Consider the following 15,239-nt stretch of genomic DNA (forward strand, 5'->3'; position numbering starts at 1 on the left):
GAAGAGAATAAAAGAAATAAGAAAATGAAAATAACAGTCATTCAAAAATGTACAAAAACATCTGATAAAAGTCAAACTAACCTTAATAATTCTACCTAAACCAGGATCTAAAATTCAATTGAACGAGGTGGGGAAGGGCATCAAGCAGATCATGAACACCAATTGGCTAACAGTACCTGGAGGTTTTTTTTTTAAATCTCAAAATTATATATGACATTTGTTACCAGTGATGTAAATATCTTATATTTGTTCTATACCAAACGATACAAAGGCCACCACAGAGTAGCAGAACTGAGCCAAGGGTAAAAAAACAAACTTCCAGAAATGACACTGGCCTAAGCAAGGAATGCTTAGTGAGAGCATATGTGCATTACCATGTGTCTTGTAAACATAATTTTACAAAATTATACAGCTGGAGAGGTGCAGGGAGGTCAGGCCACAGCTATGCAGATAGCCAGGGCACAGCAGAACAGAGTTAAGGTAGAAGGCAAGAACCAGATTCCCTGATGGTCACCAACAGGGAAGGCCGTGGGGGATACAAGAACAGGAACTCTGAACGGAGGACTAACTGCCTACATCTCCCACATATGCGGGACAATGGAGGGCACAGGATTCTAAAGAGAAGGAAATGAATTAGCATTTACTGAGTACCCACTTTGGTCAGGCCCTGAGCTAAAGTCTGTATCCAAATACATGTAAATATTCACATAATTATATTTCATTTAGTTCTTATAACTGCCGATAGCAGAGTGAATGGAAGTCCCCAAAAAGATATGTCCACATCCTAATTCCCTGAACCTGTGAATGTTACAATATTTGGAAAGAAGTCCTAGCAGATGTATTTCAGTTAAGGATTTTGAGATGAAGAGATCATTCTGGATTATCTGGGTGAGCCCTAAATCCAAGGCAATTGCTCTTACAGGAGAAAGGGAGAAGGGGATTTTTCACACACAAAGGCACATGCACTAGAAAGGCAGAGTTAAGACAGAGGACAAGGGAGCTATGTGGCCACACCCACGCAAGGCAACAGGCACATGACTGAGAACAGGCCAGGACGGTTCTCCCCAAGAGCTTGCAGAGTAAATGTCCTGCCAGCCTTCATTTCAGACTTCTAGCCTCCACAACTGTGAGAAAGTAAACTTTGTTTTAAGCCACTCGTTGTGTGGCGAGGAGATAAGCAGTCCTGGGAAGCTGATACATCATCCTTTGATAGCGATAATGAAAAGAAAAAACTCCAAAGTAAGTTACACAGGTAGAATTAAAAACTCAGGATTCAAGCACTCGTCTGAATGAGTGGAGTAGGGGGCAGGCAGTGAGCTGGAAGAAGTCACAGAGGACATGGAGGGACAAGGAGAAAGAGAAATCTGCAATGTAAAAAGTCACGAGGGAAGTGACAATATGAAGAATAAATCACACTTCAATTACTGTGAGCAGGAGAAAGCCAGAAGAGACATTTTAAAGTTACAGGAGAGAAAGTGTTGCCATATTATCTACTGAACATATATATAAGCAATATTTTAAAAAACAAAATACCTTGTATATTTACCCCTTACTATTACCTACAGACATCAGCTATCTCTGAATTTCTAAGAATGCACGATAATCTTCTTCATATGTTTCATGTGCCAAAAACTATCTTCTTTCTACACTCAGGGCCACATTCAATAAATCCCCAGATATTACTCATCCATGTTGGTAAAGGAAAACATATTACCTCTACTAATAGTGGTGTAAACCTCAGGATTAGGCTAGACTGAATATGTAATGCTGTTTATATTTTGCCTAAGAATAAGGTATTGCTTAGATTAAAAACAAAAAATAAACTTTGACGCTGTTCCAGGCTATTAAACAAACAACTCCTTTTATGTCAAAGTACTACTTAAACAGAGACTATCCTATCATCGTCATAGTAATACAAAGTCAGGTATGGGCTCAAGATCATCTATTGTACAAATAATTACCAACCTACAGTGTCCTCCTCTCCACCTTTCAAGGAAGTCCTGGGCTGTGTTCAGACTTTCATTTTATCAGGCAGATAACAAATATGATGATCACAAACAGTACAGATCTATTTCAGATCTTAGCCAACAGCTCAAACTTTGCTGATGTAGACACTAAAAATTAACAAGAAATTCTTCACAACAGGTCTCTTTATCCCTTCCATTCTGCAGTTAATGGTTTTAAATTATGTCTGGAGATTATCTGTGCTTGAATACTGATCATGGTTAAACATTCTCATATAAAAATTGATTTTTCCAATGGTCTTATATTAAAGATGCTCAGGATGGAGAGGTGTTTACCCAACAGATATTTATTGAATATCTACTATTTACCAAGCAGAGCTAGGGAATAAGGGGCCCTGTGGATTCCTATATAAAGAGCCAAGATCCTTAAGAGGCACATACTGACTAAATGCTCCTTTGCAACAACCAGATCAGGAGGTCAGCCTATTTTGTATGTAGTTGATAATTCAAAACGTAGACTCTGAATCTAGTGGTATGAAAACACTATCTAACGAGATAGCTTTGAGCCCTGTTGATTTACTATGCTACTAACCTAAAATAATGCACAGCTTCTTTAGTTTTATGGGAGCCCAAGAGAGTTAATGAACCACATTGGAAAAAATTAGAATCAGGAGGAAATGAGGGAATCAGAGAAGGAAAAATGCAGGCAATTAAACAGATTTTTTAAAAATCTAATCAGGAAACTCAATGACATTACAGACTAAAAGAAGAAACTATAAGTAAATACACCTAGGAAACACCATAAAACTGTTAAAAATCAGTGGTTTCAGAGTACATAAGGTGAATGTGAAACAATTCTCTTCACTTAGGAATTCTATTGATATGAGAAAAAAGAAAGTGAGAACTATTTGAACTTTATGTTTTACAACTATCCCCAATCTTGTGTTTTCATAATTAAAATGCCTTTTGGGATTTCACTTTACTTATTCATGAAAGAAAAACAAGAAAGAAGCAGAGAAGGGATGCAGGGCAGGAAATTCATTTCAAAGATTTCCAAATCCAGAGCACATTTTCAAATCAGTAAACAAGGTGCCTTGTAATTCTCTACCTTCAGTCTCCATATTCAAAAGAAAAAGTCCAATTTCTCTTCTATGACTCAACCTGGAAACTGCACTATAATTAGAAGTCATAATTCCTTTTTCTTTTTCTTAAGAGACTCAGTCTCACTATGTGGCCTGGCTGAAGAGATCCTCCTGATTCAGCCTCCCGAGTAGCTGAGACTACGGGTATGCACCACCACCCAAATCACTTAATAATCAAAAAGACAATATATGTAACATGGTTTCAGCAAAATCACACTAACATTAGCAAGGCTCAAGTATATAAAAACAAAACAGAATACACTATTTCAATCATAATATCATGTTATAGCAACAAACTTGATATAGCTACTTAAAGATACTACCTTAAAGATACTATCATAAAGATACTATAAAAAGACTTTTCTAGCCAAATACTGGGAAATGTTATGTTGAAATTACTTCCTTGGGTAACTTATAATGCTATACACTTTGAGAACTTCTATTAATCTTGTTAAGTGAATTACAACATATCTTTCTAATAATTATAAACAATAAATAACATTTAAGATAAACCTATAACCCAAACCCCTAGTCACTGCAGTCTCATAAAGGAACACAAGATGCTAGCTGTCTTAAGCAATTTATCGTCCATTTCTCTTCTAGAAGAAAAAAATTCTTCACCATGATAGACAGCCACTTCTATCTTAGAACAAGTTAACCTGGTTTTCAAAATGTAAGATTAGCTCTATAAAAGACTAAATGGCATGATTATCAATTGAGAAAAGTAAACCTATCTAGCACTTAATTCCCTTCCCCCACACCATTTGGGGTGTTTTCCAGAAACATCTTTCCCAGACTGAAAAATTACCTGAGACACATATTAAAAATAAATCAGAATTGCACTCAGAATCTCAGGTGAAATTCCTGGGAAATAAGGTTATTACAGCAGACCAACCTAACTATGGCTTAAACACATTAATATTTGAAAACCATTGCTCACAGTTATTCTCTAAACATAATTAATAATATTTTTAACAAGCCAAAAGGGGATTTTCCTTCTGTATTAGTTCAATTTATACATCCTCCTTCACATAGCTTTCAAATGCATGCACAATTCCTTCAGACCCTGGAGAGTCTATGTGCATCCTTAATCAACAAACAACACAAGGATTTTATGGAGACAAAAATTTTTACTAACTTAACTAATTAACCTGTAAAACAAAGATCCAAGCAAAAAGTCCTATTTGTTATGGGGGTGGGGAGCGGGGAGTTAATTAACAAATTTAATATTTAAAATGACTAAATTTACCTTCCTAAACATTGTGCTGGGCCCCATGTGACCAAAAATATGACTAGTGATAAGCTAACTCCTATTTCAACTAAACAGGGTTTTGCTGTAACTTAAACCAAACTCTGATAAATTTTTTCTATGACCTAAAAGCAAGTGTGCCTACAGGAACGTGACCATGAAATGTAACGAATGGAACAGTTCCAAAGTATGATGTGTACAGTAGGGAAGAGTAAGACTGGGATGTGCCTGACACTCCCTACTGAGCCCAAGAAATGAAATAAAAATTCCCAGTTACAACGAGAGGAAATGCAGTTTTCAAATGGCACGGTAATGGCACTGTAAGTATCCTCAGAAAAATCTGCATTCAACCTTCAATTGACCTGATCTCCAATTTGAATCACTTCTATTACTTGTACATTATTCTCTTTATTATCCTGACAAAAGGCAGAAATGGAAGGAAAAGGTCTTTTAAATATTAAATCACAGTACTTTTCACAAATTAAAAATAATAAGAAGGACAAGCAGAGAAAGGAGAAGAGAGGAATGAATCCACAGGGCAGACTGCTCTGCTTAAATGGGCCAACTGCAGCTCAGGCAATGGTGACAAAAGCCAGGCTGGTCCAAGGCACCAGGATAAAACTACAAAGGCTCGGAGCATGAGGAACAGCCAGATGCCACCTAGGAGCCCAAGGTCTGTGGTGTACCTCCTCCTCCCGCTCTTCTCCCCATGGCCTTTCCACCCACCTCCACAGTTTTTACCTAAGACAAACAAGAAAGGCAGGCTTGAAAGGAAAAAAGAGGCCAGGAAGGCCCCTGTGAGTGGAGGAGGGACAGGTGGCTGGGAAGCCAGGGTGCATGGAGTGAAGGGCACAAGGTCAACCCAGAACAGAGCCACAGAGTTGAAGGGATGTTAGTGGTCTGTCCCATCTCAAGCAAAGCATCTTACTGGCCCTAACAGGTGGTCATTTACCCTCACTTGAAAACGTGCAGGGAAAGGTGGGTTCACAGCCCTCTTACTACCCTGACTCCAGGTCAGTTTAGTACATTAGTGTGCATGTCTGTGTTTCTTAACAATAAGCCTGATATCAGTTTATGAGGTTATGTCAGGAAAGTTTTACCTGTATGGTAATCTTTTCGAATAGAGTTTATATTTTCCCCAAATCTTCAATTTTCCAGAGCAAAATACATCAGTTCCTTCAACTCAGGAACAGGGGGATCAGGAACATGAAGGTGTGCATTTCGGCTCTTCCACCAAGCTGTGTGAGACTTGGGGCAAGTGACAACCTATGGGAGTCTGTTTTTTCTTCTTTCTTCACGCAAAGGCTAGCCCTACTGACTATGGTACTATAATACAAAGCACTGGCTACCTTTGGGGTTTTGCTCCTGGGGCTTCTCTCTCTACATTCTGGCACCAGAAACACCAATGCCTCTGCACCCCTGTTTCTCATGGCCTTGGGCCCCTGCAGAGAGAAGCAAATGGGGACTGTGGTGAGGAAAGTAAGTAGTCACAGCGGGAACACCAGAGCATGAAGCCTAGGACTAGTGCTGTAAGAAGGCTTGAAGCACATCCTAGGATGAACAGGCTTCTCACGGGATAACTGTGTTAAAAATGAGTCAGAACCACGATTTTGGGGGCCTGGGAAAGATGCTGATTAAAGCATAACAGTTAAATATGGCTTGGATGGGTAGGAAATTAACCACCATATATTTAACACTGCCTCGAAAGGAAAATGCATTATCTTCCCAACCAAATTCCAAACAGTGTTTGGAATACTGTTGTGATTTGGATAGGAGGTCCTGCATTAATGATTGGACTGTGAGAGCCATAACCTAATCAGTCCATCCTAGTTTGAATGGACTGGGTGAATGAACCATAAGCTGCAGGGCCACAGCTAGAGGTGGTGGGTCACTTGGGGCATGCCTGGAAGGGTCCATCTTCCCTGTGGTCCCTTCCCCACTCTCCTCTCTGCTTCCTGGTGAGCCACAAACGGAGCAGCACTTCTCCACCACAGCCTTTTGCCATAATGCCCTGCCTCATCTTGTGCTCAATGCAGTGAACTCAGTTGACCTCTGGAACCATGAATGAAAATAAAGTTTCCCTCCTCAGGTATTTTGGTCACAGTTACGAAAAGCTGACTAACACCAAATACCAATCATACACAGAGGTTAGGAGTTTCTTTTTAAAGTATTCACAGATACTGGCTATTCTTATCTTTAGCAAACAAGAAACGGCAGATATGATAAGACTGCAGCAAATAAACATACTACTACTTCTTTCAGCCATAATGTTTACTACATCTCATATTTATTCATAAAATACTAAGGTGCTAAATGGCATTTAGCAGTGCCAGATTTCAATGAATCAATAAATCATCTAATTTCCCACAAGACCACAGGATTTAGATTAATTTACACTGACACTACAGAGCTGAGTTACAGGTGCTACTTGAGAACCGTAATCTGAATGTGGAAGGCCATCTCTAACAAAGCCTGCCACCCCCTTGAGTGTGGACCGGACCCACTGACTCCTTTGTGGTTGTGGAACTCAGGATCAAAACCAGGGTTGCTCACATGCCAATCAAGGGCTCTTAACACTGAGTTACCTCCCCAGTCCAGACTTCTTACTCACAAGACAGGAGAATAAGAAAAGGTAGCAGCATCTCCTGGGATACTTCCATACTATACGTGGACCTCCTCCACATTCTGACGGAGCCCCTATGATTCCATGTTTAAGAGTAACTAACTTAGTGAGTCACTTCCACTTGCAGGAGTGAGTTTATTACTCAGGTGTGCTGGGGGAGAAAGAGATAAATGTCACCCACCCGTGTGCTAAAGACACTCAAAATCTCTCTCCTGGGCCCCAAGCCCATACTTCCATCTGCCTACCTACTAACAAATTCTTCGTGGATGTCCCACAGGCATCCCAACTCAATCTCTCTAAAATTAAAACAGTCCCCTCAAAACATGTCTTTCTACATTCTCTCCAACTAGTATTCTGGTTGTCTCAGTTAGAATCTGAACATCCTCTTTAAGCTAGTCCCTTTTCTTCAACTGCACTATTGACATCCTCAATTCTTCCTGGTACAACTATCAAGACTGATCCAAATCTAACCTTCTGCTGCTTGACCAACTGCAAAAACTTCTCATCTGGTGTCTCTGTCCCTGTCCTCTACACCCCATCATTCATACTAGAACTATTACTCTGAAACAAAAGATTGCATTATTTCCCTTTTAAAAATTTCCGTTACTCACAGCGCAAAACCGGCATGGGATGTGAGGCCAGTAAAAAGGCCCAGAGAATAAAGATGACCCATACCATGGCCCGAATCAGAAGAACCCAAGTAAGGGGCCACACAGGTCAGAGGATTTGGTGAGGAGAACCCAAAAGAACTTGGGCAACACAAAGCAGACAAAAATAGCTCAATTAACCTCCAGGATATAAATAACTCAAAAAACTGAACACCCAAAAAACAAAGAACCCAATAAATAAATGGGCAAAGGAACTGAACAAGCACTTCACAGAAGAAACACGAAAGGTCAACAAATGTATGGAAAAATGTTCAACCTCTCTAGTAACCAAAAAAATGCAAATTAAAACTACACTGAGATTCCATCTTGCTCTAGTCAGAATGGCAATTATCAAGAATACAAGTAGCAGTAAATGTTGTTGAGGATGTGGGGAAAAAGGTACGCTCATACACTGCTAGTGGGACTGCAAATTGGTGCAACCACTCTGGAAAGCAGTGTGGCGATTCCTCAGAAAACTTGGAATGGAACCGCCAGTTATCCCACTCCTCAGCTTATACCCAAAGGATTTTAAATCAGCATACTATAGTGATGCAGCCACAATAATATTTGTAGCAGCTCAACTCACAACAGCTAAGCTATGGAACCAACCCAGTGCCCTTCAACAGATGAATGGATAAATGTGGGATATACACACAATGGAATATTACTCAGCCATAAAGAAGTATGAAATTATGGCATTTGCTAGTAAGTGGATGGAACTAGAGACTATCATGCTAAGTAAAACAAGCCAATCCCAAAGAAAAACAAATGCCAAATGTTCTCTCTGATTTGTGGATGCTAACACACAATAAGGGGAATAGGGAAGGGAAGAATTAGACAAAAGGGAATGAGGGAAGGGAGTAGGAATGGAAACAGGAAAGATAGAATGAATCAGACAGAACTTTCCTATGTTCCTATAGATGAATACACCACCAGCATAACTCCACATTATGTTCAATCACAAGAACAGGATTCTAATTAGAATTAAGTTATACTCTATGTATGTATAATATGTCAAAATACACTCTACTATCATGTGTATCTAAACAGAACAAATAAAATAAATAAATAAAATAGTTCAAAAGAACAGAACCAGGTTAGTCCAGTCAGAGCCAGGAGGCTAAAGGGCTATACTAAGAAAACTGCAGGGCAAATAGCTACTTTCTGAGAAGCCCAGAGATAAGCCCAATCAAAATGACAGGACACCTGCCTATAATCCCAGGGACTCTGGAGGCTGAGGCAGGAGGATCGGGAGTTCAAAGCCAGCCTCAGCACTTAGCAAGGTACTAAGCAACTCAGTGAGACCCTGTCTCTAAATAAAATACACAACAGGGCTGAGGGCTGGGGATGTGGTTCAGTGGTCGAATGCCTGAGTTCAATCCCTGTTACCCCCCAAAAAAATGATAGGAGGAGGATTAAGGGTGTGGCTTACTGACATATAAACCCTTATAGCATGCAGGAGGCCCTTGGTTTGATCCCCAGCACTGAAAGGGGAAAAAAAAATCAGGGGGCTTTGAGCAAGGACCTGACTAGCCACCTCGCCCAGAACACATATGTCTGCACATACACCCTGCACCCTACCGCTCAAAACCAACAACTCTACCACTCCCACCAGGGCACAAACCCCTTGGGGGCCCAAATTACCCAGCACTCTGTCAGGTAATTCCTCAACGGCCCACAGGAATTCAGACCAAAGTGGTCCAATTAGTTTCCACCACTACCAAAAGACAAAACAGTCTGCTAGTATGTGTAGGAAAGGCCAAGGAAACCATCGAGTCACATGGACAGTGAAATTGTCAGTCCCAGGGAGATCACCCAGTCTCCCCCATGACAGTGCCTCAGTGATTACAGGCACATCAATTTCTTTCTTAATCAGAGACATAGATAAAGCTGTGTGAGCCCAGAAACCTTTCCCAATCTGGCCCATCTAACACCCCACACCCTGAGGTGTAGCCAGATGGAATCATAGTACTCCCACTTTCTGGAAGCTTACTCATGCTGTTCGTTCTGACCAGAATCCCTCTGCTCATTCCAGAGAAGTCCTAGGGATGACCCACTCCAACCACTAGCTTCTCTCCACCACCTGCTTTGCAAGGACTTGTTGCAGCTCCTTCATGGGGTTCATCCCCATTGAACTGTTTCTGTCATCTATCTTTGGTACCTCAATGTCTAACTTCTCTTGGGTGCTCCATTTGTTGAATGAATTTTTAAGCTAGCTCATCTTCTCCTGATATGACAACAGGGAAATAACTAGGTTATGTTGGAAGTTATACTGGAAATAGCTTCCTACTAACTGGAATTCTATTTTCAATTCCATCAGGTAAAGATCTTGGAGGGAAACTGCATTTATCTCTTTGCAATCATGCACAAAGGCCAACACAAGATGAAAAACAATTCATGACTCCTACCTCTCCGGGGTAGGCTAGGGCAGTGTGTCCATGGACTTCCTATGGGGTGGTCAGGGGGAGGGTGCCTGCATCCAGTTTCTCTCCACACTAAAGTTAAAGACTATCCTTGCATTTCCTGCATGAATCAGTAATGTCAGGGGAAAAAAATGTTTCAAGTTGTTCCTAAAATAATGAGCTTCAAGTTCTATGGAACTCATTGTAGATGAAGACCCAAATAGCCCAGAAACTGCTAAGCAACATCGACAATCAGTGGAAACTAAACGTCTGCAACTAGCACACTGCAACCAGGTAATATATCAACTCACAGGAGAGAGAGAGGAGACAGGAACACCGGCAAAGGAGACCAAAGGGTAACTAAAACGAGAAGGCCTGTCTGAGAAGTGCACCTGACAAACACAGATGTTGACATAATGTAACTGACACCTACCAAACAGGTTGAAGTGGTAGGATTAACAGAGATGGCTTAACAGCAAAGATTTGATACATTCATTTCAAAGTCAATCAAAAGTCCTACAACATATATTTCAATCATAAGAAAATTTAGCCCCAAGATGCAATTCAAGCTAACATAGGATGCATTTCAAGAAGAAATCACTGTATGTCTAATGAAAAACTCTAAGAAATCCAGCACAGGTAAAGCATTTATTTCTGCTGCCCACCAAAGTACTTTGGTTGTCTCAACCCAAAGCACATGTGCAATGAATGGAGTGTTGCAGTATGAACCCAACTAGCCACATTTTTCAAGGGACATGGTTTTTATTTGAAAGAACAACAAACACATTATGGTTAGACTTGTGTATCTGACCTACATTTTCTCAAATATGAAGAAAGTGAGCCTGACACTTCAAAAAAAAAAATGGCATTGGTTGTCAATGATAAGAATTTGAGCATTCAAGCAAAAAAAATCTGAATTTTTGGAAAATCATTTTCCAATACTTAAAGATATGCAGATAAATAAGGAAGGTTTTGTGGGTTCTGGTTGGAAGGGGGTTTGCTTTGTTTTTTCTGTTTGTTGCTAAGTGGCACAGGATTTTGAATCAGATTCAGTTTAACAAATTTATAGTATTTTATAAGTTTGGTTAAGTTTCTTTTCTAACTATCTTTAATGGGTTTTTTTTTTTTTTTTTTTTAAATAAGATTCACAAGACAGTAGTAGTTTAAACCATGTCAACCTAATTGTTTGCAAGAAAACTGCCCAAATTTTTGACATTAATACGATTGTTCTATGGGAAACATTAAGCACTCAGATAAGAAAGATATATTAGTATTTTACATCAATTAAATTTTAAGACTCTACAGATAGTATATTAATGCACTAACAAAAAAATAAAAAACAAAAGGATGACATCAAATAAAATTTGGAATTCTGATTTCCTTTGGTTAACTTTTCTTCCCCTACCCACCACCCCCTCTGGTGAACTGAACCCAGGGGTACTTTACCACTGAGCCACATCTCCAATCCTTTCTATTTTTTTATTTTGAGACAGGGTCTTGCTAAGTTGCTCAGTCTCATCAAATTGCTGAGGTTGGCCTAGAACTTGCAATCCTCCTGCCTCAGCCTCCTTAATCACTGGAATAACAGGCATGGGACACCCACCACACCCAGTTCTTTGGTTAACTTTTTGAGTAATATAACTTTAACAAGTTAAATACAAAGTAACAAGTTAAATACAAAGTAAGAACATTGATATCTAAGAGCAAACAAAAAGGAAAAAAAACTTTCTCCAAACTCAAAGTTAAATGCCTAATAAAATAACATCCCACTGAGATGTCCAATTTCTAAGAAATTATGTAAGTTTAAAAAAAAAAAAAGCTACAGAATTAGGAATAAGTGTATAAGACTTCCAAAATTTCAAAAATAAATAAATAACAAACCTTAACAAACATGTTGGATAATATCAAGCCAACCGAGTGACAAGAAAGGGAAATATAACTGATATCTACCAAACTAGCTAATATGGTAAAAGGAATAAGAGCTTCTTAATAGAAGAGATGTGAAACTTTGAGACCCATAAAAGGTACTCCTACACACATACATTTCAGCCCTAAGAGAGTCTGGCTCCAAGACATAATTCAGGCTAAAATATGAACTACTGTCAGTATTTTAGGCTTCAAGGGGGTGTATTTTGCTGTTGTGCAAAGAAACTGCATTTATGAAAAGTAATATTAAAATATCCATGCTTCTATAAACTCTACCCTAAAACTTCTATTTTGAGAGACATCAAGGTGTCAGCAATTCACGAGTTCTCAAGTATCATCATCTGAGTGTATTCTTTTCTGGGGTGGGGGGGCAGGTGTACTGGGGATTAAACCTAGAGGTGCTTTACCACTAAGCCTCATCTCTAGTGCTTTTTGTTTTTTATGTTGAGACTGGGTCTCACTAAGTTGCTTAGGGCCTTGCTAAATTGCAGAGGCTGGCCTGGTACTTGTGATCCTCCTGCCTGGGCCTCCCAAATCGCTGGAATTACAGGCACACACCACCCCATCTGGCTTTGAGTGTACATTTCTTACTTGAATCTAAAACCTTAATAAAGAAAAAGTCACATAGTGATTTTTTATATTATAAAATTTCATATTATAAAATTTATAACAATAATCTATTATACCCAAGACAATGCCCAGATAAGAATTCCATCTCGAAATTCTGCAGGTGTTTTCATTCTGTAAGAGGTATCGCATTTTTAACCAACTTAGTGTCTAAAAAGAAATGGTAGGAGATGAACACTGTTACTAACAATTTAACATTAAAAACACAATAACCAAGAAAAATTCAGAAAAGTTTTGAAAATAGCAATGTATTTTAATATCCATATGAAATTCTTATTATTCATTCATCAGAATAATTCCAGGTTGGTTATCAACAAAAGGGAGGATGAGGAATTAGGATATTTAGTAAAGAAGCCAATACTACCTTTCAGACCAAAGGCCGAAAGTGCTAAACAGAAGGTTAAAATTTTAAACTACAAATTGCCTTACATAATTAATCACTATTTTATCTTCGAAATCATCCTAACAGGTAGCTGAGGCAACTTGCCCTTGAAAAGCAGATCCAAGAGTACCAAATAGTGGAGCACTGTTTTTTACAAGAGAACTCAGACCCTAAAAACTCCTGAAGTATGGCCCAAATGTTCACTGACCCCATTCTAAAAAAGTGACCTAGAACACCAGAGTACGAACACTGTTGACCTCGATCACATTCTCTGCTGCCGGTTTCTCCATCATAATTTTACAACCAGTTATTATATCTGAGAATGTTTGAATAAAACTACCATTAAACACTGAGCTTAAGCTTAAAGATTTGATATTAAATGGATAAAGCGGTCATGAATACTTTAGAACGCGACCAGAGCATCCCGGGCCATCACACCTACTCCTACTATGTCCATTTAATGCAATATTTTAAGTTATTTAAACGTACATGTACAAAATGCACATAGCAAAGCCATGCCCCCAAGCAATTTGACACGTCTAAAATAACAGTTCAAATAAAATGCTTTCTGCGGGCCCCTGTTCATACAGCCTCCAAATCCCACAAGTAACAGCCTTAACGTTCCGCATTTCCTCCACTGTGATCAGGGGAGGTGAGGGTGTGTCTCGGTACTTACCGATGCCCGGAGCCACATAGATGAAGTAGAGACACGACGAGGAGAGGGAGAAGAAGAAGATGAAGGCGAGGAGGGAGCGATTGGAGACCCGCATCATCCGCCTGAGCACAGACATCTTCCTCTTCCCAGCCAGCAGCTCGGGCTGCGCTCTCAGGCCGGATCCGGGGCCACCGTCCAGGCCCTAAACTTCCATGAATGTGCTAAGAACCCCGAGAATGCCGAGGGTTCCGCGCGGAGAGGCTCTGGGAAGAGGCCCCGAGCGGGAAGGAGAAAGGGGGAGGAAGCGCACGGAATGAATGGGAGGCCGGAGAGCCGGGGAGGAGAGGCGCGGAAGGACCACGGGGAAGGGTGGAGAGAGGAGAGGAGAGTCCGGATGGGGGTCCGGGGGACCAGAGGACCTGAAGAGGCCGAGGAAGGGCGAGGACGCGCGTTCTCTCCGCCAGGCAGCGGCGGGAGGAGGGGCTGCAGGTGGGGAGAGGCGCAGGCTGCGCGCCGCGGCGCCCTGCGGAGAGGGGCAGCTAACTGCAGCACGCCGGGGTGGCCCGCGGCTCCAGGTATCCGCCCAGCACGGAGCCCCGCGCTACGGGTCCAGCCGCTCGCGTTCGCTCGGCGGGCCTGCGCCGCCTTCTCCGGGCCGCGGCGTCTTGTGCCTGCGCGGGGTTAGCGTGGGCGCCGGGGCCGCAGCCCGCTCACGCGACGCGCGAGGGCCCGCGGGGACCCTGGGGGCCGAGGAGCTGGGCGCTCGCCGGCGCGCAACCTCCACCTCATGCCGCGCCGGACCCCGGCGCCCTGCGGCCGCCTCGGGAGCCAAGCGCAGGCCAGGGCGGCGTCCCGGCCAGCGGCGAGCGCGCTCCGGCTCCGGTTCCTGCCGCTGCCAGCTGCCCGTCCGGCCGCAAGGGCGGCAACGGCAGCGGCATTACCGCCGCCGGCAGGGGTGAGGCGCCCCCGCCGGCGCCGCCTCCCGGACACCGGGCAAAGATCGGCCCCGAGACGCGCGGCGAGCAGAGGTGGGGAGCGCGAAGAGAAGGAGGCCGCACGCCGTCGGAGCCGCTTTTGGGCCGGAGAAGGGGGCGGACCTGGAAAGGCGGCGGCGCCTCGGAGGAAAATCCGGACTGGCGGGCGCGCCCGGAGACCCCCGCAGGCTCCGCCCGCTCGCTCGGAACTCGGCAGGCGGCGCTGCGCCGGGACCCGAGGAAACCTGGAGCCCCCGCCCTCCCCTCGCCAGAAGCACCGCGCGTCCTCATTGGCCCGCTGCGCACTACGCGGTGCAACCCCCTCGGCGCCGCGGGACCAGGGCCCCCGCCGTCTCCTGCGTCACCGCCGCCCCCGCCGCTTGGGGACCCTGCGCTCTCCCAGCCGCACTGGGCTGGCGAACGCGTCCCCACCTGGCTTACGTTCTACCTTAGAAATCGATAATGAAGGATCATATACCTGGAGGGAAAGGGCATCTCGAGAAGGGATTTCGATGGTGTCATTTCCTCCCAAAATACTCAGCGAAAGAGATGTATTTTCTACCTGTATTAATAATTCCGCCCCCCATCCCACCCTTCCGATAGAAATGCGCTGTCGGGGTGCGGTGTGTGCTTTATGCTAGGACTTGC

General features: G+C 42.5%; 1 protein-coding gene across 2 annotated transcripts in view; it reads right to left on the reverse strand.

Moving 5' to 3' along the window:
* Positions 1-14,836, reverse strand: part of B4galt6 (beta-1,4-galactosyltransferase 6) — a 62,012-nt gene extending 47,176 nt beyond the window's left edge. Inside the window, exon 1 of one of the 2 annotated variants that reach the window (XM_047526863.1) lies at positions 13,639-14,836. In XM_047526863.1, the coding sequence (XP_047382819.1) occupies positions 13,639-13,753 (115 nt within the window). In that variant the 5' untranslated portion in view covers positions 13,754-14,836. The remainder of the gene's footprint in view (positions 1-13,638) is intronic. The other variant, XM_047526862.1, reaches the window with a different exon arrangement.
* Between the last annotated feature and the right edge of the window lie 403 nt (positions 14,837-15,239).

Source organism: Sciurus carolinensis, chromosome 15 (genome assembly GCF_902686445.1).
Source record: "Sciurus carolinensis chromosome 15, mSciCar1.2, whole genome shotgun sequence".
NCBI classification, from domain to species: domain Eukaryota; kingdom Metazoa; phylum Chordata; class Mammalia; order Rodentia; family Sciuridae; genus Sciurus; species Sciurus carolinensis.